General features: G+C 55.1%; 1 protein-coding gene across 4 annotated transcripts; it reads left to right on the top strand.

Moving 5' to 3' along the window:
* Nucleotides 1-27,766, top strand: LOC116944808 (rab GTPase-activating protein 1). Of its 4 annotated transcripts, none has more exons than XM_032958547.2 (25): nucleotides 1-139; nucleotides 2,596-2,783; nucleotides 3,425-3,737; nucleotides 4,066-4,240; nucleotides 4,810-4,984; nucleotides 5,332-5,489; nucleotides 5,812-5,989; nucleotides 6,405-6,501; nucleotides 7,102-7,268; nucleotides 8,664-8,829; nucleotides 9,233-9,326; nucleotides 9,453-9,603; nucleotides 10,127-10,240; nucleotides 10,754-10,828; nucleotides 11,224-11,349; nucleotides 11,467-11,610; nucleotides 13,107-13,148; nucleotides 20,397-20,525; nucleotides 21,693-21,785; nucleotides 22,092-22,202; nucleotides 22,744-22,848; nucleotides 23,062-23,145; nucleotides 23,551-23,622; nucleotides 24,129-24,332; nucleotides 24,587-27,766. In XM_032958547.2, the coding sequence occupies exons 2-25, from the start codon at nucleotides 2,661-2,663 to the stop codon at nucleotides 24,707-24,709; spliced, it is 3,219 nt and encodes a 1,072-aa protein (XP_032814438.2). In that variant the 5' UTR covers nucleotides 1-139; nucleotides 2,596-2,660; the 3' UTR covers nucleotides 24,710-27,766. The 4 variants fall into 4 exon arrangements, with proteins under 4 accessions (XP_032814438.2, XP_075924982.1, XP_032814440.1 ...); XM_076068867.1 differs by having other exon boundaries at nucleotides 1-132; nucleotides 2,592-2,783; XM_032958549.2 differs by lacking the exons at nucleotides 1-139; nucleotides 2,596-2,783; nucleotides 3,425-3,737; ... (12 more) ...; nucleotides 11,467-11,610; nucleotides 13,107-13,148 and adding an exon at nucleotides 16,266-16,699.
* Nucleotides 27,767-27,956: the final 190 nt, after the last annotated feature.

Genomic DNA, 27,956 nt, shown 5'->3' on the forward strand with positions numbered 1-27,956 from the left:
GAATCCCTCTCCCACAGAAACCCAAGAATCAGGGCGCTCACTGCGCATGCGCCTCGGAAGTAAAACTTGGCTGTGGAGGAGCGCGGCCTCGGGACCTGGGACCCGGGACCAGGACTCAGCCACCACCACCACCACGCAGGTAGAAGGGGACCCGACCGCACGGACCCCTCGGGGGGACCCGCCCGGACCCCGCAACCCACCCAGGGTCTCCTCACCCCGCTCCGCCTCTCGATCAGAACCGAGCTCAGGTGGCAAGGTCCGCGACAAGACCCCGAGCGGACCCCCATCTCGAAGCGATCTTGCCCAGAGGTGTAGCAGGAGATGCGGAGAGCAGCGTGGGGCCCGGCTGAGCCGAGACGTTGCGTTTCCCTCGCTCCGTCTCCACGCGCAGGCTACCACGGGGCTCCGCGAGTAGCCAAGGCCCCACAACGGACCCCGGCCCCGGGACCGAGGGCTTAGTGGCCCCCCTGCGTGGGGATTAGGGACTCGAGGGGGTTAGAGGACCCTGGGACTAGGGGTGGGTTTAGGGGTATAGGGAGTCGGGGATCTGTAACCCACTTTGCCTCACTGAGGGAGTGGGTCTGATTTAAAGGGACAATAGTAGCATGAACACAACACGAGTAGCATGAACACAACACGAGTAGCATGAACACAACACGAGTAGCATGAACACAACACGAGTAGCATGAACAATACGAGTAGCGTGAACACAATACGAGTAGCGTGAACATAACACGAGTAGCATGAACACAACACGAGTAGCGTGAACACAACACGAGTAGCATGAACACAACACGAGTAGCGTGAACACAACACGAGTAGCATGAACAACACGAGTAGCGTGAACATAACACGAGTAGCGTGAACACAACACGAGTAGCATGAACACAACACGAGTAGCATGAACAATACGAGTAGCAGGAACAACACGAGTAGCGTGAACACAACACGAGTAGCGTGAACACAACACGAGTAGCATGAACACAACACGAGTAGCATGAACACAACACGAGTAGCATGAACAATACGAGTAGCGTGAACACAACACGAGTAGCGTGAACACAACACGAGTAGCATGAACACAACACGAAATGCTTGAACACAACACGAACAGCATGAACACAACACGAACAGCATGACTACAACACGAACAGCATGACCACAACACGAAATGCTTGAACACAACACGAAATGCTTGAACACAACACGAACAGCATGAACACAACACGAAATGCTTGAACACAACACGAACAGCATGAACACAACACGAACAGCATGACCACAACACGAAATGCTTGAACACAACACGAACAGCATGACCACAACACGAAATGCTTGAACACAACACGAAATGCTTGAACACAACACGAACAGCATGAACACAACACGAAATGCTTGAACACAACACGAACAGCATGAACACAACACGAACAGCATGACCACAACACGAAATGCTTGAACACAACACGAACAGCATGACCACAACACGAAATTCTTGAACACTACAACAATGACAAAAACGGCATCGTTAACGCAGCGACTGCATTGCCAGCGTTAACAGTCCAGCAATGTTAACGCAACAGCAGTTATAACATAATCATTGTCAGCAGCACCAATATTACCCTTAACACAACAACAACCAACACACTCGCAATAACATTACCACAACAACATTGTTAACACGCAGCAGCATTAACACAACAATCACAGCGTGACGCTGCTGCCGCTCATTCCCACGTGTGGCACTCGCCGAGTGAGGAGGAGTGGTACTGGGTGGTGGTACACGCTGAGTTGCAGTAGACTAAGGTGTACACACCAAGTTGTGATTGTGGTACAGAGTCATTGTTGGAAACATACCGTCGTGCTGTCACACTCACCTCTGTGCACACTGGGTTGTGGAGGTAGTGGTACACACAGAGTTGTACACTAAGTTGTGGTGTTACACACTAAGTCGTGCTGTCACACTCACCTCTGTGCACACTGGGTTGTGGAGGTAGTGGTACACACAGAGTTGTACACTAAGTTGTGGTGTTACACACTAAGTCGTGCTGTCACACTCACCTCTGTGCACACTGGGTTGTGGAGGTAGTGGTACACACAGAGTTGTACACTAAGTTGTGGTGTTACACACTAAGTCGTGCTGTCACACTCACCTCTGTGCACACTGGGTTGTGGAGGTAGTGGTACACACAGAGTTGTACACTAAGTTGTGGTGCTGGTGGTGGTGTTACACACTAAGTCATGCTGTCACACTCACCTCTGTACACACTGGGTTGTGGAGGTCGTGGTACACACAGAGTTGTACACTAAGTTGTGGTGCTGGTGGTGTTACACACTAAGTCATGCTGTCACACTCACCTCTGTACACACTGGGTTGTGGAGGTCGTGGGACACACAGAGTTGTACACTAAGTTGTGGTGCTGGTGGTGTTACACACTAAGTCATGCTGTCACACTCACCTATGTGCACACTGGGTTGTGGAGGTCGTGGGACACACAGAGTTGCACACTAAGTTGTGATGCTGCTGGTGGTGGAGGTGGTGTTACACACTAAGTCAAGCTGTCACATTCACCTCTGCGCTGTCGACCGTGGCAGTGCGGACGGTTACTACGGAGCCGCGGTTGCCAGGGAGACGCAGTTGCCAAGGAGTTGGCGTTGCCATGGAGGAGCCCGGCTCTACGCGCAGGGCGGATGGGTCCTCAGAGTCCCTGTCGACGCTGAACAGCGAGGAGTACGTGGTGGTGTCCGGCCAGGCCGACGATACGGAGCGCCCAGCCCTCAAGGTGGGAGACGACTCCTGCACCGAGCCTGGCACAAGCAACGGGGTCGGCGCCAGTGGCACATGGTGGCAATGAGCGATGGATGCTGCGGCGGTTGTGGCTGTTGTGTGAAGTAAACTTATTCTTTGGTTCTTTCGGTAAAGTCACGTAGAAAATAAAATAAAATAATAATAGAATACGACGTTTCGGTTCCAACACAAGCAACCATCATCAGGCAAGAATGAATGATGAAACGCTGACACGGGAACAGCATAGGCAGATACACACAAGGACAGCACTTGTCCCGACAGCCTATTATGGCTATACAGGGGATATTTGTCATTGTGTCTGTGTGGGGAGTGGTAGTGTCGTAGTTATTGCGCTGCGCTACGAATCTGACGACCTGAGTTCTATTCCTGCTCATGGCTACCAACACCAATGACGATTATCTGAACTGGTCCTGGCCCTCCCCTAGGTCGACTCAGCCTTAAATAAGTACCTGGTGCGATGTGTAAATATCACCATTAGGAAGACAAAGGCGGCCAGGCGTCATACTGGTCACACCGCCCTTCTCGTGTGCTGTGCCGGCCTTCAAAGGTCCTGGCCAACAGCCCCAACGGTGTGTTAAATGCTACACGTGGGGATCTTTGTCTTTACCATGGCAGATCGTGGGCAATGGTAGTGAGCAACAGCTCAGGCAGGTGCTGGCCGAGGTGCTCAGTGACGCCACGGACTCCTCGCCCCGCGAGGCGGGGGCCAGCGCCTCCTTGGAGCTGGCGCCCAGCGGCCAAGGGGAAGGGGCGTCGGGCGGAGGAGGGGGAGGCGATGAGGAGGACGTGGAGGAGGAGGAGAGGGAGGAGGAGAGGGTGCGAGCAGATTTGATGGAGGAGGTGGAGAGCGAGACCAGCACCCCGCTGGTCAGCCCTGTGGCGACCCCCACCACCCCCGACATTGACCCCTGGCAGCTGGGGACTGGAGGTACCCACACCCACACTCACTGTGTCACTCACCTTGGTTGGGTATATGTGGTGCTCGCGAGCGTGCGGTGCTTGTGAGCAGGTGTTGTTGGTGTTTGGTTCTCGTAAGTGCAACGCTGGTGAGTGTGTACGGAACTAAATTGTGCTTTCCTTGATTATGGCGTTCGTGCGACTTTTCTTCTTCGTGTGTGTGTGTGTGGTTCCACTGAGAGTGTGGATCCAGTGAGAGTGTTGTCTCCAATGAGATAGTGTAGTCCCACTGAGTGTGCGGTTCCACTGTGAGAGTGTGATCGCAGCGAGTGAGTGAGTGTGTGTGCGGTGCCGGGCAGGCAAGGAGGAGGAGAACGTGCAGTTCAGCAAGCTCACGTACCTGGGCTCGGCGTCGGTGAACGCGCCACGCAGCGAGACGGAGGCGCTGCGCATGATGGCGCTGCTCCGCGAGCAGTGCCAGGTGCCCATCGAGGTGACGCTGTGCGTCCCCAACACGGCCGAGGGCTCCGTCAGGTGGGCCCTTCCCTCCCCTCCCTTCCCTTCCACCCCTGCCTCCCTGGATCTCTGTGCCTCCGTCTCTACCCATTCACCTCCTCGCCGCCTCTTCTTCGCCATCACCTCACTCGGTCCCTCGCACGATCCCAACGCTCCACCCGACCGCCTCACAGTAACAACTCTCATCTCGTCTGTTTCCTGTCACCCACCGTCCCCACTCTGCTGCCACCTCCGTCTCTCTGGTCCGTGTTTCGTCAGTGATTGATGAGTCCGCCTCTAGAAGTTTGGAGCCAAAGTTGCGTTTTAGATTGCATGCCGGTGTGCATGTGCTGCATGTGTGTGTGTGCATGTGTGTGTGTGCTGCATGGAGAGCTGTGGTGCAATGGTTAGCATGCTGCGCTATGAACCTGGCGACCTGAGTTTCAATTCCCGCTCATTGCCAATATCAGTAAAGATTACCTGATATGGTCCTGGACCATCCACCCCCTCGTGTGCCGTGCCTCATAGGTGCTACTCGCTAACAGCACTTGCCCCAACGGTCTGTTAAGGCTACACGGGGGATGTTTGTTCCACGTGTGGTGCCGCAGGCTACTGGACCCGCACACGGGCGTAGAGATCTCCAGCTTCCCCATCTACAAGATCCTGTTCTGTGCCCGCGGCCACGATGGCACCGGCGAGAACGACTGCTTCGCCTTCACCGAGAGCCAGTGCCGCGCCGAGTTTTTCCGCATCCACGTCTTCCGCTGCGAGATCCGCGAAGCCGTGAGTGGTGCCCCCGTCGCCTGCTCTTCCCCTCCCACCGCCCCCTCCATCCCCTCCTCCACCTCCTCTCTCCATGCGTCTGAGCTGCTGCCGCCCCGCTCCGCGCGCCCGTCAAGGGGTTGTGGGTTTAGAACCACCAGGCTCTCTGATTAGTCACACTGTCAATTCCTCCGCCGGTTATCAAGTACATTTTTTAACAGGCCAGAGTAATCGACTGCAGAAAGTAGTCGATAACCATGACATAGTCGATTAATTATTTTGATGGACCAGACGTCCCCTTGGCCTGCGCATGCGTTTGCCAGTGGAGCTCACGCTGAGGTGCCGCGCACGTTACCGTGTCGCCCCAGGTCAGCCGCATCCTCTACAGCTTCGCCATGGCGTTCAAGCGCTCGGCACGGGCATCCCCGCAGGCCACGCCACCACTCCCGCTCACCCCCGACAGCGACATCTTCGTCTTCACCGTGACGCTGGAGATCAAGGAGGATGACGGCAAGGGGAACTTCAGGTAGATGGGTGGGTGGTTGGGTGGGCGCCCGAGCCGGCGGGCCGGCAGGCCGGCGGTGGGGCGGATGTCAACATCAAATGCAGTGTAAAGTGTACAAATATAATTCAATCACTGACGATTCAGTGAATCGTGTTGGAGCATGGTCGGTGGCCTCGCTGTAGAATGTGCAGGAGGTGCGGTGGCCACCAAAAGTGGGGAAGTGGGGAAGGCCTCGATCCACTCCTTGCACCAGGGGCCCCCCACATGTCAGTCGGTGACGTTGGTCAGCACGAGCCTGGCCCAAGTGGCTTGACATGCCCTGTGGTGTCTTCGCGGTGGGCAGCTCCGTGCCCAAGGAGAAGGACCGGCAGTGCTTCAAGCTGCGCCAGGGTATGGAGAAGCGGCTCGTCATCTCCGTGCTGCAGACGGCCAACAAGGAGCTCGCCATTGAGCGCTGCTTCGGCCTGCTGCTGAGCCCAGGCCGCAACGTCAAGCACAGCGACATGCACCTACTTGACATGGTGAGGCTCCGCCCGCTATCAAACCCATCCTCTTCAGCATAGAATGTTTAATCATCAGCAGCAGCAACAACATCGTTATCATCATCGTTGTCACCGTTCTCACTATTATTATGAAACCTTTTACAAAAAAGCATAGTGGAAACAAAGCGGTTGAAACAAAATCACAAACCTCACGTCCGCATGGAGCACTCGGCAGTGGCGAGTCAGCGTCGCATTCACAAGCAGAACCGTGCCATCGTGATGGCCAATCTAACCAACGTAGAGCAGGACAGGCGATTTACTCCACGGGTGGGAAACCTCCTCTCATCAAGAGCTTTAGAAAACCTTTGACGTTAGCGCACTGATCACTGGTGGTGATGGAGGCGCCGGCGGTGGGAGCTGACAGGCAGCCGTGCTGCATGTGTGCGTGCGGCAGGAGTCGATGGGAAAGAACGGCAAGGCCTACATGATCACCGGCTCCTGGGACCCCAACTCCCCGGCCTTCCAGGTGCTCAACCAGGAGACGCCTAAAGGTGACTCGCTCGCCCTGCGCCAGTGCCGGCTTCACGGGGCTGTCGGTGCAGGTGGCGCCGCTCGGTGATGTGGGGGGATGGGTTATCTTCACGATAATGCGGCGCCAGTGTTTCAGCACTCATGCACCCTTGCTTCCCTTGCAGCGCTGAAGCACCAATACCAGAGTATCGGCACCGGCGCATTGCTGCCTCTCTCGCAGTGTTAGGGCAGAACTGCTCTACTGCATCACCAACGCTTATTTGCTTCTCTTGCAGCACAAATTCATACAAATCAGCTAATCAGCACTGGCACACCCCTGCCTCTCTTGCAGCACGATTCATTCTTCCTTCTCTCATAGCACTAGCACATCGCTGATAATCTTGCAGCACAACCACTTCAGCACAAGCACATTTCTGTTCCTCTTCTGGCGCTAAATGCATCGGCACTCAAGCATCACCGCGACTGCTCAAGTGCTAGCGCGTCGTCACTAGCGCCCCCCCGGGGCGCACCCGCCACGGTCCCATCGCACATGCTCGGCTCCACCTCGCTCAGTTGCGCCGACTCCGATCCCGCTCCTTCTTGTGAAGCTGACGCTGTCTATCCGGTGCCGCCCGCCGCAGAGAAGCGCGTGTTCATGACGGTGGCGGTGGACCTGGTGATCACCGAGGTGCACGAGCCCGTGCGCTTCCTGCTGGAGAGCAAGGTGCGCGTGTACCCCCCGCACGAGCGCTTTTGGTACTTCAGCAAGCGCTCGCTGACCGAGACCTACTTCCTGAAGCTCAAGCAGGTACCCGCGCAGTCACCACCGCCCCACCACCCGCCACGTGCACACACACGCACTTGCACTCATGCACACACACACGCACTTGCACTCAGGCATGCACGCACGATCGCTGGGCACTGCCACATATGCACACAGTTGCTGATCACAGCCAATGGTCTTTTCTTTTCCATTTGAACAAAGTTGCTAAGCACAGGTCCAAAACGGCCAACAACAAACCGCACTATCGCCAAAGATGTAATCTATTGGAGTGTAACACTTCTTTCAATGGAGCAAGGTAATTATTGTATTGAAAAGAGGAGATGATGATGGGAGGAGGGAATTCCACAGTGGAGCAGTGCGAGGAAAGAAGCAGAAAGAGGAGTGTTGAACCCTCAGTGAGTGGGTGGGAGTGAGTGAGTGTGTCATTGTGACCTGCAGTGTAGTGGTGTTTGAACACTGCAAAGGAAGATGCAAGCCCAGAGGTGGCCAGGTGGCTCAGTGGTCGGAGCGCTGAGCAAGCACTGCTAAGATCCTTGGTTCAAATCTATAACTCATGTCTTACATAGACTAGAGTCATGAGTAAACTGGGTTCTCAAATGCAATAAGATGATGATCTCAGCCTAGTCACCAATAACTGCACAAAACACCCCTTCACTTTGATTTCGGTTCTGCACTTAATCTAGCCAAGTCCCAGCTCAAACTGGCTGCCACGCGGCTTACCGTCGGGCCGTGTGGCTTCCTGTGCCCCCCTCCGTGCCATGTCTGCTTGAATACACCAAAAATATTGCCTATAAACAACTACTTTTGTGCATCGTTTACACTACAGTTTTTTATGGATGCTTTTTTTGTATTCCTCAATATAATGCCATCGTGTTTGAGGCTGTATCTGCACTGTAATTACTATGGCAGATTTAAATTAGTATTTTTTATAGATACAGCGTGGTATTTGATAATAATCTATATTTAACTTAATTTTTATAAAGAAAAAAATAGATTTCGATTTAAAGCTTTCGTGGCTGCAAGGATTCATCTTCTTTGGTTCTTTCGGTAAAGTCACGTAGAATGAGAATAAAATAATGAATTAATAAAATAAAATAACACAAAATTATCACGACGTTTCGGCCACAACACAAGTGGCCTTCATCCAGCGCTGTCCTCCAGACAGTCTCGTCCCTTCACCTGATGAAGGCCACTTGTGTTGTGGCCGAAACCTCGTGAGAATTTTATTGTGTTATTTTATTTTATTATTTTATTCTCATTCTACGTGACTTTACCGAAAGAACCAAAGAAGAATTTATTTTTTATTTTTATATCACGGTAATTAAAAATCAAGTGAAACTGAAGTGAATACTGGGTCTCCGGGAGGCTCAACGGGGACGCGTGTTGTTTGCCGCCGCCGCCACCGTGTACTGGGAGCAGCTGGAGGACAGTCCGCAGGCGGCGGGTGACTCGCTGTACGAGGTGGTGAGCCTGGAGAGCCAGGCTGAGCGCGAGAGGCGCAACGCCACTCCCAACCCCGGAAGCGCCTCCTCCCCCGGACCCCTCGCCCCCTCTGGCGGTGACGATGACAACGACGACGATGAGGGTACGGGTGGAGCCGACTCAAAGTTGGGGGGGGGCAAAGGCTGTAGGGTCGTGGGTGAGGCTTTGGGGGCCCTGGTCCTCCAGATTGAAACCAGTGTTCTCCGGAATCCAAACTTTACAAGGAGGCTTGGTGAGAGTGATGTTGTTACCTGGCAGGGTGGTCAGGAGGCTGAGTGGGTGGGAAGGTGAGCGCATGGGCAGGTGAGTGGATCAGAGAGTGATCAGGCAGAAGGAAAGTTCAGTGGCTGTAGAATGAGTAATTGGAAGCGAGCGAGAGATTGGGTAAGGGGGCGTAAGGGTAAGCGAGTGCTCAGGAGGCTGAGAAAGTGATCGGGTGGGCGAGCGAGCGAAAGGGTGATTGGATGAGCGTGTGGTCTGGTGAACACGTTGCTCGGTGTTTACAGACAGTGACCAGCCACTGCCCAGCGGCACGGGCGACGTGTCCAAGGATTGTGCCGAGAAGATCCTGGAGACCTGGGGGGAGCTGCTCACCAAGTGGTGAGTGCGGTGATCGCGGCACCAAACTTCACCGCCGGGGCTCCCCCGCCACTCCCACGCACTTTTGCTCGCCCCGCGCTTCACCCGCCTGTGGCTTCACACCGGTGCCATACTCGTGCCCCGCAGGCATGCAAACCTGAGTGTGCGACCGGGCAAGCTGGGGCAGCTGGTGCGAGCCGGGGTCCCAGAGGCCCTGCGCGGGGAGGTGTGGCAGCTGCTAGCCGGTTGCCAGAACAACGACCGCATGGTGGAGAACTACCGCATCCTCATCACCAAGGTGCCCGCCAACCCCGGCACGACAGATGTCGCGCGAACGCACACTTTGGAACGACACATTTCGTTGAACAGAATTCCGGCCGGATCTGCTGGCTAGAAGTACAAGAGCACGTTCGAGCAGAGCTCCGTTCCGCTATCATTTCATCATTATCGTTGTTCCGCTCGTTATCCCGGTAAGCGCCTCACTGAGTCTTCAAGACTCTTTGTTAGAAGGGTCCTGCCATGTTTTCGCAGTAGAGCGGTGATGTGCAGCATCATAAGTTTGTACTGCACTGATGTTTGCATTGAACAGGGCCCATCGTTTAGATGGATTGCTTTTGCCAGTAATGTCTGGCAACCAAGTTTTAAGTTCACTTTGTTTATCCAGGTGGGAAACCAGGAACTCAAGGATACAAGGATAGTCTCATTTTCAAGAGTGACTACTGAGTACCCACGCGTGTATGTGTAAGCATGTCTTGTCCTGGGGGTCGTCTACTCACCCGCTCGTCACCCGCTCTACGATGCCGGTGTACGCGGTTGTGCAGGAGTCGCCGCAGGACAGCGTCATCACTCGTGACATCAACCGCACGTTCCCCGCACACGACTACTTCAAAGACACGGGTGGAGATGGGCAGGACTCGCTCTACAAGATCTGCAAGGTGACGTTGACCTGCTCGCTCACCCACCCACCCACCCACTCAACCTCTCGCTCATCTGAATCAAAATCTTTATCCTCAAGGATTCTGTTGAGGTATGAAGCTCGTTTTCACAGATGTCCAGTATCTGCCTGTCCGCTTGCCCGCTTAGCCGTTCACATACCGTCCCACTCTTTCATTCCATGGTCACCCACTCACTCGTCCGTCAGTTCACCTACTCACCCGCTCATCCTCTCACTTACTTTTCTGCATATCTGCGAGACCACTCTCCCACTCATCAACTCACTCACCCACCCGCTCAACTCCTCACCCACTCACCTCCTCCCCTGCTCACCAACTCCGACACCCACCCACTCGTCCCCTTGCCGACTCACTCACTCATTGGCCTCGCATGCGACGCCCGGAACTTGGAATTGCGGTGATGTCGACTCGGTTCTCGGCCATGGCGCTAGCCCCCAGCACCACACGTAAAAGTGTTTCTGTGCCGAGTGACGCGGCGGGCCTTGCTGTGTGCAGGCCTACTCCGTGTATGACGAGGAGATCGGATACTGCCAGGGCCAGTCGTTCCTGGCAGCCGTGCTGCTGCTACACGTGAGTTCTTCTCACGCCGTCACCCAGCACCGCAGTCTCTCTGCGTTGTACCACACTGACACCGCGCCACACTCTCAATACAACGCACCAGTGGATTTTGGGTCCCCTAAAGGCCTTGCTGAAGCCTGTCTCCAATAGCTTCATGTGAGGTGTTGGCATCCTTCACCGACACATAGAAATATAAACAAAAGGCAGAGGTCGCGTTGATTTAAATCATAGGTACACCTTAACGCTCGTGAGCCAATCGTTTTCGTAAAGCCTCCTGTTTGAATCACTGCAGCTAACCCACCCCTCGTGAGGCACCAACGGTGATCATGGTGTGCGATGGTTTAGTGGTGGTAGGTGGCGGCGGTGGTTGTGGCGGTGTGAATTTGCGAGCGGTGCCGTGGTCCCAGATGCCGGAGGAGCAGGCGTTCAGCGTGCTGGTGAAGATTATGTTCGAGTACGGGCTGCGGGACCTTTTCAAGCAGAATTTTGAGGACCTGCACTGCAAGTTCTACACGCTCGAGAGGCTCATGCAGGTGAGGAGGAGGTGGGATGGCAGCGATGGTGGTGAATTGGCAAGGCTTTCATCCAGCAGTGGATTTATCATGGCTGATGATGATAATAATGTTTACTCCCCCCTCTCCCGCACACAGGACTACATCCCGGACCTCCATGCCCATTTTGCGGAGGTGAACGTGGAGGCCCACATGTACGCGTCCCAGTGGTTCCTCACTCTCTTCACCGCCAAGTTCCCCCTCTACATGGTGTTCCACATCATCGACCTGCTGCTCTGCGAGGTGCGCCGCGCTCCCGTTGGAACAGCCGGCGTGACCAGCATAGCTGGCGAAGCCAGTCCGGCCTAGCACAGGCGGCACGGTCGGCACGTTAGGGGCAGATACCTGCCGTGGGCAGCGGCTGCGAGATCTGGCGGAGGGCGGAGAGCGTTGGTGGCGAGGAGGTGCGATGGCCTGGGCATCTGCGGCTCCGGCCGCGATGACGCTGTGGGGATGGAGCCTGGAATCTGTCGCTGTTTTAATCCCCAGGGGTGTGGCGGAATGCAAGCTGGCACACCCCCGCCCATCTAATCCCTAATACTGCCAGGGGCATCGCATAATCCACTAGCCCCGCGGCATTGTGGCTCGGTCATGCACGTGCGCAAGAATGCACGCGCGCGTGTGTGTGGTGTCCTTGAATAACAAAAAGGTGTTTACATTATTTTTGGCTGAGCATGGGCCCAAAAATGGCACGTGACCAGCAACGAATTAGCGCAATGGACGTTGTGACAGACGAGACCAAACTCGTCTCTTGAGTGGAGCAAGGTATTGTGGTGACAGATTGGGGAAAAGAAATGACGACAGGAGGTAATTCCACAGTGGAGCGCGTGCGTGTGTGAACAGTGGTACACGCGCGTCGCCACACCGCCACTTCTCACAACGGATCTGATTCCTTGATGCTGATGTTTCCGCAGAGGGGATATGACGAGTGTGAGTGAGCGTGAGGGAGTTTGTGTGTGAGAAGCGGTGGTGCAGTGGTTAACGCACTGCGCTACAAACTTGGCTACCAGAGTTCGATTCCCGCTTACGACCAATAACAGTGATGAATATCTGAACTGGGCTTCCCCGAGGTCGATTAAGCTTCAACATGGCCATGTAGCTGGTGTGATGTGTAAACATAAGCCCTGGAGAGACAAAGGTGGTCGGGCATGGTGATCGCCACACCCCACCCCCTTGTGCGCCGTGCCGGCCTTTATAGGTGCTTGCTGACAGAAATTTCCCCAAAAGCCTTTTGTTAGACAGCGTTGGCTGCGGGACGAATAGGATTCATACCGGCGCTTCTGCTCTCACTTCTGCATCGCGGAGTGTGAATTAATATTCACATAATCGTGGGCAGCAGCTTAAAACAGCGGCTTCTTCTAGTAATGCCTTGGCCTTCCGGGCTGCTGGGGCGTGACAGACAGATTACTTTCATTGGTTTCAAATACTAACGGCAGTAACCTGTGTCTCTTTAATTCGGCCCGTTCACCCGGAATACGCCTGATCTCGGCAGATGTGGGAAGCCGAGCGGGTTCGGGCCTGGGCAGTGCTAGGATGGGCGACCACTGCTCGCGGTGGGCAGCAGAGGGCAGGGCAGGAAAAAATACTGTATTATACTGTGCGTCTCAGTTTCCATATGTGTACACGGGCACAAACAAACAAGCATACATACACACGCAAACTCAACGCGCGCACATGCACGAACGAGTACTGTACGCGCGCGTGTCCACACTTGCCAAGACGTGCATCTCTGTTTGCAGGGGCTGAGCGTGATTTTCAACGTGGCGCTCGCTCTGCTAAAGGTGAGACTCTCACCCGCGAAACCCTCGCCTTCCTCACCCCCCTCACCCGTGAACCCCTCACCCCCCTCACCTATAAACTCAACACCCCTCATCCAGCTGAGGATTGATCATAGCTGTTGTTGACGATGGGTGACAGTCAAGTTCCCTTTGTAGTAGCGTCATGACCCTGTGGGGGGCAGGCTCAGGTCCCTGTGGGTGCAGCGTCATGGTGTGGGGCAGGGGTCGGGAACCTTTTTGACTAAGAGAGCCATGAAAGCAAAAAATTTGGAAATTTATTTCAGTGAGAGCCATATAATATATTTTAAAAGTGAATTCAACTAAATGTCAGTATAATAAGCCTCTGAATTTATTCTTTTAAATAATGTTGTTATAACACTCACCATTAATGCGACTTCTGGTGCTGCATGGATTTGCTGATGTCTTTGTAGTCGGGTTGGTACTTGGTGAGGTTAAGCTTCATGCAAGCGTTGAGGCTTTCATCCGTTAAACGTGATCGTAGGTTGGACTTGATGTTTTTAAGATGTGAGAATGACTGCGCACATGCATACGTAGATCCAAACATGGTCAATACAGCAATACTCACACGCTGCAGTGTGTGGTATGTGACAGGAAGCGCGTTCCAAGTTTTGAGAATCAGCTGGTCTTCGGGTTGGAGTTTTTTCATTTCTATCCACATGTGCTTGCTCGCCAACTCCGCTTTCTGTCGTGTGATTCTTTCCAAATCTTCATTCAGTGACTTGAACTTATTCACCCACATGTCTGAGGCCTTCAGGTCAGCCACTTCTGCTTCAAAATCTCTGACGGAGACACCAGGGATGTAATTCAGGTCGGCTGTGTTCAGTGAACACTCGTTTGGATGGGTGATGAACTTAAAAAGACGAGTGTGCTCACGAAATTCTCCAAAGCGTGCTTTGAAGGACTGTAGGAGACTGGATGTGCAGCCAGCTAGCTGGTGGAGATCAAGGTTTTGAATGGGCTCACTTGCTGTGCATGCATCTTTAAATTGGCTCAGTTTTTCAAAATGTAGTAAACGACCTGTTTCAAGATCCGTGATGAAAAGCTCCAGCTTGTTTTCAAAAGCAAATACAGCTTGTTGAAGGGATAACACTGTATTTCCAATGCCTTGCATTTTCACGTTGAGCTGGTTCAGATGTTCAGTCAGATCTACGAGATAGTAAAACTTGAGGAGCCACTCGGTGTCGGCTAGCTTAGGATGCCCGACGCCTTTCATTTCAAGGAAAGTCCGGATTTCGTTCAGGCAAGCCGCAAAACGGCTAAGCACCTTCCCTCTTGACAACCAACGCACATTGCTGTGCAAAAGCAGACCAGGATAGTTATTTACAACTTCATCCAGCAGTGTTTTAAACTGGCGATCATTTAAGGCTCGGGCAACAATAAAGTTGATCACACGAATGACCAGCGACATCACTTCGCCAAACTGCCTGTCACACATCTGAGCACAAAGTGCCTCCTGGTGTATAATGCAATGGAAACTTAGGATGGGTCTATTTTCATGTTCACGGAGAAGCGCCACAAATCCTTTGTTTTTCCCCACCATACACGGAGCACCATCAGTACACACTGAGAGAAGTTTATCCATAGGTAGACTTTTTTCTTGAGCAAACTCCATGAAAGACTTGAATAAATCCTCACCTCTTGTGGACCCTTTTAATGGCAGAACAGCAAGACTTTCTTCGCGCAGTGTGTCACCAACAGCATATCTTGCAATCACGCTGAACTGCGACAAATGGCTCACGTCTGTTGACTCATCCAAAGCCAGAGAAAAGAACGGCGCTGCATTTATGTCCTTCACTTGCGTTTCCTCCACTTTGTTTGCCATCACGATGGTACGATCATGAACAGTTCTTGCCGACAGAGGCATGTCTTGTATCCGTTTGATTATCTTGTCTTTGTTCGGAAGATCATCAAAAAGTTCATTGGCTACATCCAGCATGAACGTTTTAGCATACTCGCCATCTGTGAATGGTTTTCCGTTCCTCACTATTGCTAAAGAACCAGCAAAGCTAGCCGAATTATAGTCACCTTGCCGGGTCCATACGCGGAGTTGCTGCTGGCTAGCTTGCACCCTGCTCAGAAGCTCTTGGCACGCTTTCTTTCTGCTGTCTCCCGCAGGGTATTTTGATGCAAAGGTAGCGTGGCGCGTGTCGAAGTGCCGCTTTACATTCGACCGTTTCAACGATGTAATTTTGTCATTGCAAATTAGACACACCGCAGAACCCGCTCTCTCCACAAAGGCGAATTTTTCGGTCCATTCGTCCTGAAATGTACGATACTCGTCGTCTTTTTTTCTTTTCGCCATCTTCTTCGTCGAAGGGTTAGCTTTGAGCTAATGACCGAGCAGACGCAGTCTCAGACTGATTCAAAAGGGGGCGTTTACCTGTTTTACCCAGCAACGGCAAACGTAGGCCAGTATCATCCAATTAAAATAATGGACAATTGCTCCTGCAGCCCTGAACAGGACATGCGCAGTGAAAAATCGATGGATGGATTAAAACAAGTGAGAATATTTTGTTTTATCTGCGAGCCATATGCAATCATCAAAAGAGCCACATCTGGCTCGCGAGCCATAGGTTCCCGACCCCTGGTGTGGGGGATATATCGCGGTCGGAACTGAAGTGGGATCGGGGGCAAAATCGGGGCCCCTTGAGGGCCAGGTTTTGGGGGCGCTGTGAGTCACTTTCTTGGATCCCAGTGTATTTCGATTCAAGCTGGGCTCTGGCTCGAGTTTGCCCCGGTTCAAAGCCATGCCCTTCACTTGAACCGGCTCTGAGCCAGGCCCTGGGTGAGCCACTCATCTGTTTATAGAAACAACCCATGGGCTTTAGCCTGATCTCAGCCTGAGAGTTTGTGGCTGAGCCAGAGCGGAGCTGCCACGAACAACATGGCCCTCGGGGTTCGGGGTCACACCGGGGTGTCAATTTGCGACGTTGGCTTGGAGGTGGGGGGGGAGGTGAGTCTGAGTCTGAGCGGGGGAGGGGGCGGGTGACCGTGCAATGGGGCGGGTGAGCACGGGGGAGGGGGAGCTCGTCCGGGGAGGCTGGGATGGCGAGCTAGGCCTCGGCCTGCCGGTCGTCATGGCAACGTCGGCGGGCTGCTGCTGCTGCGAGTGATGTAATGGGATCTGGGGCGCGCGATGACATCACCGCTCGGGGGAGCTCGCCTCGTGCCGCTCCTCCCTTGCAGGATCCTCGTTGTTGCCGTGCAGGGAGTGCGCCAACATTCGCAGCCTCCGCTCCGTGCCACACGGACACACACACGTGTGTGCGTGTGTGCGTGACAACGTGGCCGTGCGTTGCGTGTTTTAGTCGGGACGTTTAAAACCCTCGTGCCACGCGAATGTAAAGCAGAGAAGGAAAAGAAACACATCCACGCGGGATTCTCCTCGCCGGTTGCTCGTTGCCGGCGCTGCTATATTTAGATGCCGCGCAAGACTACCCTCTCCGGAAGTGCCGGAACAGCTCCGGCACAGCACCGCCGGGAGGCCCGGCGTTCCGGGGCCGTGGTCCCTGAAGCGCCATCTCATCGCACCGGCACGTAAACGCACGACGGGCGCTCTGTCTGCCCCGTGGGTGTGTCGGGCCGGTTTGCGCCAGCGAGCGAGCGCCATGGGCAGGGTGCGAGCTACTGGATGTCACGCCCCCAGTGAAAGGATCTCGGCACAGGCTGACTAGTGCTGGGTGGTGACTGACTAGTGCTGGGTGCAGGCTGACTAGTGCTGGTGCTGGGTGCAGGCTGACTAGTGCTGGGTGCAGGCTGACTAGTGCTGGTGCTGGGTGCAGGCTCACTAGTGCTGGGTGCAGGCTGACTCGTGCTGGTGTTGGGTGCAGGCTGACTAGTGCTGGGTGCAGGCTGACTCGTGCTGGTGCTGCGTGCAGGCTCACTAGTGCTGGGTGCAGGCTGACGCGTGCTGGTGTTGGGTGCAGGCTGACTAGTGCTGGGTCCAGGCTGACTAGTGCTGGTGCTCGGTGCAGGCTCACTAGTGCTGGGTGCAGGCTGACTCGTGCTGGTGTTGGGTGCAGGCTGACTAGTGCTGGGTGCAGGCGGACTAGTGCTGGTGCTGGGTGCAGGCTGACTAGTGCTGGGTGCAGGCTGACTAGTGCTGGTGTTGGGTGCAGGCTGACTAGTGCTGGTGCTGGGTGCAGGCTGACTACTGCTGGGTGCAGGCTGACTCGTGCTGGTGCTGGGTGCAGGCTGACTAGCGCTGGGTGCAGGCTGACTAGTGCTGGTGTTGGGTGGTGACTTAACTGGTGCTGGGTGCAGGCAGACTAGCGCTGGGTGCAGGCTGACTCGTGCTGGTGCTGGGTGCAGGCTGACTAGCGCTGGGTGCAGGCTGACTAGTGCTGGTGCTGGGTGCAGGCTGACTAGTGCTGGTGCTGGGTGCAGGCTGACTAGTGCTGGTACTGGGTGCAGGCTGACTAGTGCTGGGTGCAGGCTGACTCGTGCTGGTGCTGGGTGCAGGCTGACTAGCGCTGGGTGCAGGCTGACTAGTGCTGGTGCTGGGTGCAGGCTGACTAGTGCTGGTACTGGGTGCAGGCTGACTAGTGCTGGGTGCAGGCTGTGTAGTGTTGCATGCTGGGTGCAGGCTGACTAGTGCTAGTGCTGGGTGCAGGCTCACTAGTGCTGGTGCTGGGTGCAGGTTCGCTAGTGCTGGTGCTGGGTGCAGGCTGACTAGCGCTGGGTGCAGGCTGACTAGTGCTGGTGCTGGGTGCAGGCTGACTAGTGCTGGTGCTGTGTGCAGGCTGACTAGTGCTGGTGCTGGGTGCAGGCTGACTAGTGCTGGGTGCAGGCTGACTAGTGCTGGGTGCAGGCTGACTAGTGCTGGTGCTGGGTGCAGGCTGACTAGCGCTGGTGCTGGGTGCAGGCTGACTAGCGCTGGGTGCAGGCTGACTAGCGCTGGGTGCAGGCTGACTAGTGCTGGTGCTGGGTGCAGGCTGACTAGTGCTGGTGCTGGGTGGTGACTGACTAGTGCTGGGTGCAGGCTGTGTAGTGTCGCATGCTGGGTGCAGGTTGTTTACAGCTGGGTGTGGTCTGCCTGGAGCTGGTTGCAGGGTGCAGTTAGTCGCGCACTGGGTGCAGGTGGCTGTGCCTGCCTGGTGCTTGGGTACAAAATGCACTCTGGTCGTTACAGGGTGCGGGGGTCTCTCGCTCTGGGTGCGCTCCGCCCTCAGCTGAGTGCGGGCTCGCAAGGTGAATTTTGGGTTTTGGGCGCCTCCTGAGACGGTGGCGCCGGCTCGTCGTGGATCCCACCGACCGGGCCGCCGCAGCGTCGGCCGTCGACGCTCGCAAACCACGATCCCTCGGTTGTGGCCGTGAGCCATTACGGGTCGGGGGTCAGAGCGTGCTCCCCGGTTGACCCAGGGTGGCGGGCCGCCGCCTGCCTGCCGTCGGTCGCCCCACGCCATGGAAACGCACGCGAGGTAGCGACGAGACGGCGATGGGACCGGCGGTGGGTGGTGCCCGACGGCTCGGTTCCCGCGCGTGCGATGCGCGGCCGTTGGCTTCGGCGCCGGGGCACGGAGGTTTGGAGGCTCTCGGCGTCCGTCCACACGTGGGTAGCGAAGTGGACGACGGGCCTGGCCCAGTGACAGAGAAGTCGCCGCCGTGTTAATGCAGGGTACCACGGTAACCGCTCGTTGCAGAGGTTCGCGGTCAGAATCCGACAAACAGTCCTGATTAATACTGCCGGTGTGTTAAACGAACAGATACTATGCGCCGCCTGCTCACACGGACGTTAAAGATCTCGTGAAGTAATTCGATCGAGTAGGTCACTGTGCTGGCGCGGCATGGTCCAAATTCGTCCAAATTCGACTAATGCTGGCTTGCAGTCCAGGTGCTGAGTCACCTTTTTCCGCTTAGGGACAGCTGCCACCGGGGGTGCCCTTTCAAATGTATAGTGACGCGAGTCGCTTGTCATGTGTAAAGCGCTCTGAACCGCCCAGCATGAAGCAGGGCGGCTCTGTCAAACTCAACTCCGTATCATTGTCACACGGAGGAGGAAATAACTTGCGTTAAAATGCCAGGTTTTTATTCACATGAAGGGTCTCTGCCCGTGCTGTGTGGGTCTTTGTGGTTGATTGACCATACTTCGCCACGCTCGTCAGTGCAGGTCAGAGAAGAGGGGGCAGGAGGGTGGGAAGGAATGGCCAGGAGTGAGCATGAGATAGTTGAGAGGTGTGGTGGTGGGCATGTGAAGGTGATGATGATGATGGTGGTGATGGTGTTAAGGAATGTGGAGGTGGCCACCTGGGTGTATGTCCACTGTATGTTATTCATTCCTATCGGAGGCCACAATGATTATATCCGCAGCGAATCAGAGATGTTATTATTTTTCCCTTGGTTTCCTCCAATTATCAGAAGACATCATCGAGCATCCTGTCGCGAAGCGTGTGTGCACGCGTGCGACTCCCCTGCTCACGTCCATTTGTTGGTCGTCTCTCGTGCTGCGATTTCGGTGTGCCGTCCCTAAGCGAGTGTTCACATTCTGCATCTTGCTCTGTCCGGGCATCGATTTGTGTTAGATGACTGCGTCGATTTCCTCTCGGCAAAATTTCCTCTTCATAGCCATCAAAGGCCGGGCACAGTGGTAACTAATAACTGAGTAAAACTCTGTGTGCAAAGGTCAATGCTGTCGTGGTGTAACGGTCGCGGACTCTGCCTCGGAGCGGCAGTTGAAACGACGGTCAAGTTCCTGAAGACCATTCCTGCCTCCAGCCAGACAATGTGTCTGGACCTTCTGCCAGCAGTGCCACGAGTGAGCAGTTGCAGGGCTGCGCCTTTACCTCTCTTTTTTTAAATAATGATCACTTACAGTTACGGTTCCACGTGTTTACCCATGAAAGCCTCACTGAGACTCAAGCCTCTCATGAGGGTCCTCCCATGTTTGACAGTAGGGCGATGTTGCTGCTGCTGCTGATCCCAAATGAGTCGTTTGCAGCAAATTTGTTAGCATGGGGAAGTTTGACCTATGCCAGTCACATTGTGTGGGGTTCTTTTAGGTTTAGGAGGAAACCAGAGACCCCCAAAGAAACCAAAGCAGGACAGGGGAGAACATACAACCTCCATACAGAAAGGCGCTCCATTTGTCAATCAAACCCAGGTGCTTCTTGCTGTGAGGCACCAATGCGCCGCCACCCTTGCCTTGTACTCACCAAGATCAGAAGAATGATCTTCTGAAGGGAGTCCATGACTCCTCCTCCTGCTCACTTCTCTTCACCCTTGCTTGCCCAGACGTCCAAGGATGACCTGCTGCAGACGGATTTTGAGGGCACGCTGAAGTTCTTCCGGGTGCAGCTGCCCAAGCGCTACCGCTCGGAGGAGAACGCACGCAAGCTCATGGAGCTGGCCTGCAGCATGAAGGTCTGTTTCTCCCCCACCGCCGCACCTGAACAGTTTACCCTCCCCCCACCCTCCCCGGCAGTGCTGCCCCCTGCGTAGTGGAGTAGTCACGGTGGCCTGCAGCTTGTGCGAGCGCCGAGGCATCATCCGTGCTCCTCACCCCATTTACAACTCTGGGCCAGCGGTGCAAACTCCACGCTCCTATGGCGGGGCGAGGCTATCCATAGTACAGCTGCTGTTGATGTTTCCCACAAAGCGGCGTTCATTATTTTGGCCCCGGATGGAGGGATGACGATGGGATGAGTCGGCACCCATGACCGTGATTATCACTGGCTGAGTCACCACGTGGCCAGACGTGTGTGCGTAGTAACGCGATCAATAATGCCTCCCTCCCATATTCGTCTCTCCACTTACAAAAGTGTTTTTTTTACACATCCCACAGCTACACACGCAGCCTTCAGGGAGTGCATCTTAGCAGCAGCATTGGTTCAACAATGCAGCTGAACGAATGCTGAACTGCCTGACATTTATTGGCAAAGACCCTCTCTAAGAAATGGGTCCTATTCTTCTTCTTTGGTTCTTTCGGTAAAGTCACGTAGAATGAGAATAAAATAATAATAAATTGATAAAAAAGAACCAAAGAAGATGATAAAATAAAATAACACAATAATATTCTCACGACGTTTCGGCCACAACACAAGCGGCCTTCATCAGGTGAAGGGACGAGACTGTCTGGAGGACAGCGCTGTCCTCCAGACAGTCTCGTCCCTTCACCTGATGAAGGCCGCTTGTGTTGTGGCCGAAACGTCGTGAGAATATTATTGTGTTATTTTATTTTATCAATTTATTATTTTATTCTCATTCTACGTGACTTTACCGAAAGAACCAAAGAAGATGAATCCTTGCAGTCACGAAAGCTTTAAATCGAAATGGGTCCTAGTTTGACGCAAAACTATAGAATACAAAACATATTATTACTCATCACTTGTGGATAATATTAATCACAGATAAATCACACCTCCTTCCCAAATTTGTCTCTTCACGTAAAAATCTAAAAGTGCGTATCGACAGCTCACCGTTTGTGAGGTCTTCCTCCACTGTGGCGGATCCTGACATCCTTGCCATGCTGCACACCAACATCATCATTGTCATCCTTGTTACCGGCGGTGTCTCCCCGTGCCGCTCCAGATCACGCAGAAGAAATTGAAGAAGTTTGAGAAGGAGTACCTGACGATGAGGGAGCAGCAGGCGCAGCAGGAGGACCCCCTGGACAGGCTGGAGGTGGGGGGGGGGCAACGCGTGGCAGGATCTCACGTCGCCTGTTCCCCGTATCCCCGTGTCCATACGTTCCCTGTTGCTCCTGTATCCCCGTGTTCGTATCCCCTTGCGTCCAGTGTTCTGGATCATAGCCGTTGAATTTCCATAGCTCTGCCTGAAAAAGTCTCGCTCAATTCGGTTTGAGAAGCGCTTTTAATCGCTCCGTCGATGCAATCGCCGCGTCGGTGCGCACCTGCTAGTCGGCACGCTCACCCTGGCTGAGTGGTGGTGACACCGCACTGCCGCGGCGGGCCCCGTGTGTGTGCGCAGCGCGACAACCGGCGCCTGCAGGAAGCGAACCTGCGCCTCGAGCAGGAGAACGACGACCTGGCGCATGAGCTGGTCACCAGCAAGATCGCCCTGCGCAACGACCTCGACAACGTGAGCCTCTGCCACGTGCACACACGCACGCAAAGGTCCCCCGCGTAGCCTACGCAACCTGTTAGGGCAAGGGCTGTTAAGCAAGCGGTTGTGAAGGCCGGCACGGTGCACAATTGGGTGGGTGGCCAGCACTATGCATGGCCACCTTAGTCTCTCTCTCTCCAGTGCCCACGTTTACACACTGCAACTGTACTCATTTAAGGCTGTGTCGACCGAGAGGAGGCGGAGGACTGGGTTTGATAATTCCACTGATGTTGGCTGTGGTTGGGTATCAAACTTGGGCTGCCGGGTTAGTAGCGCGGTGCGCTAACAACGACACGACTGCTCCGCCCTGCGCAAGTTGCACACACGTTGATAAAATTGAGTACCGCTTTGTGGGGACATCAACAGTGGTTGCCCTCTGGGTAGACTCGCCCATGCCATATGAATGTGGAATGTTCGTCACTGATCCTGTGGGGCTGTAAACAGGAGATCACACTTAACCTTGCTGCATGGCGCACTGCTGCCAATCACTGAGCAAGTCACTCGCTGCTTCCTGCAGGCAGAGGACAAAGCAGATACGCTGAGCAAGGAGCTTGACCTCACGCAGCAGAAGCTGCAGGAGGCCGAGGAGGAGAAGAAACGGTTGGAGATCGAAGCGTCCCAGGTGAGGTCTCAGCTGGGTCTCTACCGCATTCGAATATCCACCCACCAAGTCTAAGGCTGAGTTATGGCAGAGTGCGAGCTCGTGGGAGTGTGGCTAGAGAGTAACCAAGTGTGTCTCCTTGTGCCCCTGTGCGTGTCTTCCTGTGCGCCTCCACTTGCCTCCCCGCGTCACCCCGCGTCACCCCGTGCACTGTCCTGTGCACTGGAACCGCAGCTCAAGGAAATGTGTCGCCGGGAGCTCGATAAGACCGAAGCCGAAATGAAGAAGAGCAGCTCCATCATCGCTGACTACAAACAGGTCGGCTCCCGACCCCCCAGAAACTTAATTCGACTGCACAACCAAGTTGAACTGGGCCTGTGCCAAGCCAGTCTCAGTGCAGTTCAGGAGGCGCCAGCCGAGCTGTGCCGCTCACATCGCACACGACGATTGTGTTGAGCCTTGTGTATATGCCGCAGTGACGCCTGGTCCTCACAGCGTGCTGACGTAACACGCAGTGAACACATGGTTAGCCCCACCCCTGGTCATGCTTTGCCTCGAGCCAGATTCAGATGCCTTGCGAGGCCAGTGGCGTATTACGGTTTGGTTCTGGCTTGGCACGGCAAATGGCCGGTGGAAAAAAACACCCTTATTGTACATGCGTGTGTGTGTGTGATGAGCGCTTGGTGCCCGTGCTGAGTGGCTGTGACTCGGCCGTCTCTGTAGATCTGCTCCCAGCTGAGCACGCGGCTGGAGAAGCAGCAAGCAGCGAACAAGGAGGAGCTGGAGCTCGTGAGGGTAAGCGCAGGAGCTCGTGTTTCACTTCCACAATCAAATCAACGGAGTTCAGCCATTCCCAACCCGCCACCATATTACAAACGCCACCATCAGGAGCACATCCATTCACCGACAGTCTCAGTGACGCAGCGCACGCCTGTGGCAGCGAGCTCTGTGGTCGACTATGATCAATGCCACCCATTGATCGGTGGAGCGGTAGCGCAGCAGCTGGCGCACTGTGCTTTGAACCTGGAGGCCCGAGTTCGCTTCCCAGCAATGGCTAATATCAGTGATGATTTTCAGAACCTACCCTAGGTCTACTCAGCCTTCAGTGAGTACCTGGCGCGATGTGCAGACATCAGCACCGGGAAGACAAAGGCGGCAGCTCCAACCACACCACCCCCACATGCGCCGAGCCGGCCTCCATAACCGCTACCCGCTAACAGCACTTGCCGCAACGCAGTGTTGAAGGCTACACGGGGTATCTCTGTCCGAGTGCCTGTCTTTTCTCGCGCCCCGCATGGTAGGGAGTGATGGCCGGCTGCGAGCAGTGCCGCCAGCTGTTTGGCGAGGACGGCCGTCTCTGTGCCGCGGCGGCGGGCGCCGGGGCGGCCGGCGGAGAGCGCGACCCCGACGAGGAGAAGGAGACGCTGAGGACTCAGCTGCGCGAGATGGAGCTGGAGCTAGCGCAGACAAAGCTCAAGCTCGTGGAGGCCGAGTGCCGGATCCAGGTGCGTGCCTGGGTCGGCACCCCTGCGTGCCGCGTGGCGATCGTGATGTGATGCCGCGTGCGTGCGTGCGTGTACACGTGTGTGCGTGTATCTACACTTAGGTGTCGCCATATGTGTCCGCGTGTGTGTGTATTCTGTGATCTCGTTGGTATCTTTGTTGTATCACCCTGTATCTACATATCTGTCGATTTCCCTGTGTCTGTTCATGACCCCTTGTGACTCCTTGCGTCTCCAAGCGTATCATCTCATTGCAGGACGTGGAGCATCAGCTGGGCGTGGCCATCAATGAAGTGCAGGCATCACGCAACACCTGGTTCAACCGCACGCTCAGCTCCATCAAGACGGCCACGGGGAGCCAGGGCAAGGAGACCGTCTGAGGCCGCGGTGGGGCCTGCTAGTGCCATGGGGAGACCGGTGATGGGGTGGGAAAGAGGGGGGGGGAGCTTCCGGGGTGGGGCACCCCACCAGCTCGGGCTGCGGACAGCGGAGCATTTTAGTTGGGGAGGGTGCGGGTCCGCTCGGGGCTCCACCACTGACCCACGGAGCCTCGGAGCGGGGACACTTAGTTTGGGGGGGGGGGGGGGGCTTGCAATACCGCAGGGGGGTGCTGAGAGGGTCAAAGACCCCTGCACGGTGCCCCAGGGCCACCGCGTGCAGCAGGGGCCGACACTACACTAGCACGGAGGAGCGAGCACAACTCATTCACCCATTCCGCTTCCTCTAGCACCTAATCCACGTGTAAAGTTCCCACTCGTATTTAACGATTAGTGTTTTTATTATTTACACGCATTGTATCTTTTCTCTTGTTGGCGGTTCGTTCGCTCTGCTCACGCGCGTCCATCACGGGGTCGTCAGCCAGTGGTCATGCGGTCGGTTAGTGGGCGAGTTGTGGGTGGATAAAGAAGCGGAGCGAGCGGCGTACGGGGAATCAAAAGCGCGAGTCGTCCCGGGGCAGGCGCACGCAGCTCGCGTCCGCCCCATGAGACGTTCGCACCAAAACGACGCCGACGCGTCGCACCCTATGAAGCCGCGCCCGGCCCCCGTCACCGGGCGCGAGCGAGGGCGCGCCCGCGCACGGCTCCGTAGAAGCGGGGGGCTCGTGCCGTTCCGATTGAAATTTGCAGTCGCGGCTGCGGCGCCGGCGAGCGGCGCCACGGCCTGCGACACGCACGTCGGACGTCACAGGCGACTTCGTGAAGGGGGAGTGGGGGTGGTGGAGCGACCCTGCCAGCCTCCCCCCGTTTGGGATCCGTGGGCATTCCCTGCCCTCCCTCTTCCGCACCCCCCGGGCACCCCCCTCGTTCTGCCGGTCTCACCGAGCCGTGCCGCCACGGGAGGGGGGGTGCCGCCCGATGTGCCGCCGAAGTTGCCGCTTGGCGGTCGGCGGAGCCACTCTCCCGGCTGCCTGGATCGAGCCTAGTCGACGCCGAATTGACCCCTTGGTATATCTTTGGTAACTTTTAGCGAAATCTAGAGAGAGCTGGAATGTCATGGGAAAGCGCGACATTCCACTTGATTCTTTGCGTCTTGATATTTCTGTGTGAACGTCGCAGCTCGTGGTAAATTGTTGCCGACTCGGATAGGGTTCCAAAATGTGCGGAGTGATTGCCGTGCCTCTTGAGAGTGCGGGTTCATGCAGGGGGTGAAGCTATGCATCTGATCGACGAGTTAGTATCGAGATTATTAAGCGCACGATAACGTTCTCCAATCATAAAATCTGTAAATGACGAGAAAACACCAATCCTAACAGAATCGGCGTGCAGGCTGCTTCAAAACCATACACTTCAAACGACACCACCGCAGAGACGTGCAAAAAGCATTGAGCCTTGAACCATCAGCAGTTCCTGAAGAACTGAATTGTGGTCCTAACAAAATTTTTGGGGTCCCAACTTATATATGGCTATACAGTATATATAGTTCCCAGAGGTAGACTTTGCAGCAGTGAGCATCAGTTACTATACTGTGCTGATGAGTCCTAACACGGATGAAACCGGTTCACCACGGTTGTCTCACTGTATCGCTGCTGTTAGATGGTGTCACATTTGCTCAAATTTGTTTTGCTGGTGACCCAAGGCAAGAGGCCCATAGTGCAGTTCTTCAGGAACTGCTGATGGGTGTTTTTGCATAATGCAGAGAGGCCGCGGATGCCCTTGTGGGGTCGACACTCGGCTCACAGGCGTGCAAGGCGGCCCGTTCCGTCTGCCCATGGGGAATGTGCACAGGGCCCCCGCTTATTTGGGGACCGCTACAAAGCATGTGTACGTGCCTCGGTGTTTCTGCTGTGGCTCAGTGTCTGTATCATTTCTGTGTATCTCCATGTTATCAGTGTTTGTGATTACCTTTCAGTCTCATGTCTTTCGGTGTCTGTTTTTGTGTCTCAATGTCTATATTCTGTGTCTAGGTGTCTGGCTCATTGCTGTGTCTCTGTGCATCACTAAGTGTCTATCCATGTCTGTCTTTATTTCTCGGTCTCTGTCTCTGAGCGCTTCTCTCCCCATGCCCGTGTGTCTCTCTCCGTGTCACTGTCTCAAGGCCCCCCTCTTTTCACCCATCTGCACAGCCCGCCCAGCCTTACCACACTTCGTGTTGTGACATCCTGGGGGCTAGGGAAGGAACGGGACATGTTCCAGCAGCTGCTGTCAAACTCGGCAACGCACCTGTCTGTGTTTACCAATCATCAGGGTAAGGATGATGCAGAGCCGGGGGTGGCAGCTGAAGTCGGGGCGGGGGGTGGCATAAATACCCTCGAAGGGCAGTTGCGGGATGGCATGGACAGTCGCAGAGGGCAAGGCCTCAAGGGTAGACCAGTGCAGCTCGGGCAGTCACGTTTGGGCGCAGTGTCTTCTGTCTGAGCAGGTGGCGGTTCAAGAGACCAGGGTGAGAGACTCATTCGCAAGTGACCGGGGCAGTCACAAGGGGCAGTGATGCGGCTGCACTGGATCCTCACAGAGGCGCCCAGACGTCACCAAATAAAAGTCTGGGGCGGGGGGGAGTGCCGACCAGGCTACGATATTGCACAGGGTGCATGCGCGGTCACGCAGGGCACAGACAGTTTCGAGGGACATGAACAATCACAGGGATCGTGGTAGTCACGGGGGCAATGGTCACAAGGCCATGGGGCAGCCAAGGAAAGCATTGGGTGGTCACGAGGTGCAAGCGTTTGGCCGAGGGCAATAGGGGCATGGGCAGTCATGGAGAAGGCATTGGCAGTCACGGCTGGTGGTGTACCTGCCTGTCCGTGAGTCGTGGATTTGTGAGCGATGTGGGATGCGCGCCATCGTCACCACCGTCACTATGATGAGCGTCACCATCATAACACTGGCCTGGTAACGAGGGCGGTCCAGCATTCGCAGCAGCCGTGTACATAGTGTCGAGTCGAGCAGTGACGGCGATGACGATGGTCACATTGACGTTAATAAAATAAGGCATGTGGATATGTTGCTCCTTTGCCTCGTTTGATTATACACACAGTTGCAGAGCACAGACCCAAAAACGTCAAGCGGACAGCAACAAACAGCACGACGAAATGTGTGATCAGAGATCGCAACACGTTTTCTGAATAGAGCAGCCATGTTATTTTCTTTGGTTCTTTCGGTAAAGTCACGTAGAATGAGAATAAAGTAA

This window comes from Petromyzon marinus, chromosome 22 (assembly GCF_048934315.1).
Source record: "Petromyzon marinus isolate PM22_M1 ecotype Great Lakes invasive population chromosome 22, UKy_Petmar_22M1.pri1.0, whole genome shotgun sequence".
Taxonomy (NCBI): Eukaryota; Metazoa; Chordata; class Hyperoartia; order Petromyzontiformes; family Petromyzontidae; genus Petromyzon; species Petromyzon marinus.

Coding starts and splice junctions, on each gene's coding strand:
- LOC116944808 (XM_032958547.2), top strand. CDS start 2,661: ATGGAGGAGCCCGGCTCTACGCGCAGGGCGGATGGGTCCTCAGAGTCC. Junction 10,829..11,223: donor CAGCCGTGCTGCTGCTACAC/GTGAGTTCTTCT, acceptor CCGTGGTCCCAG/ATGCCGGAGGAGCAGGCGTT. Junction 11,350..11,466: donor CGCTCGAGAGGCTCATGCAG/GTGAGGAGGAGG, acceptor TCCCGCACACAG/GACTACATCCCGGACCTCCA.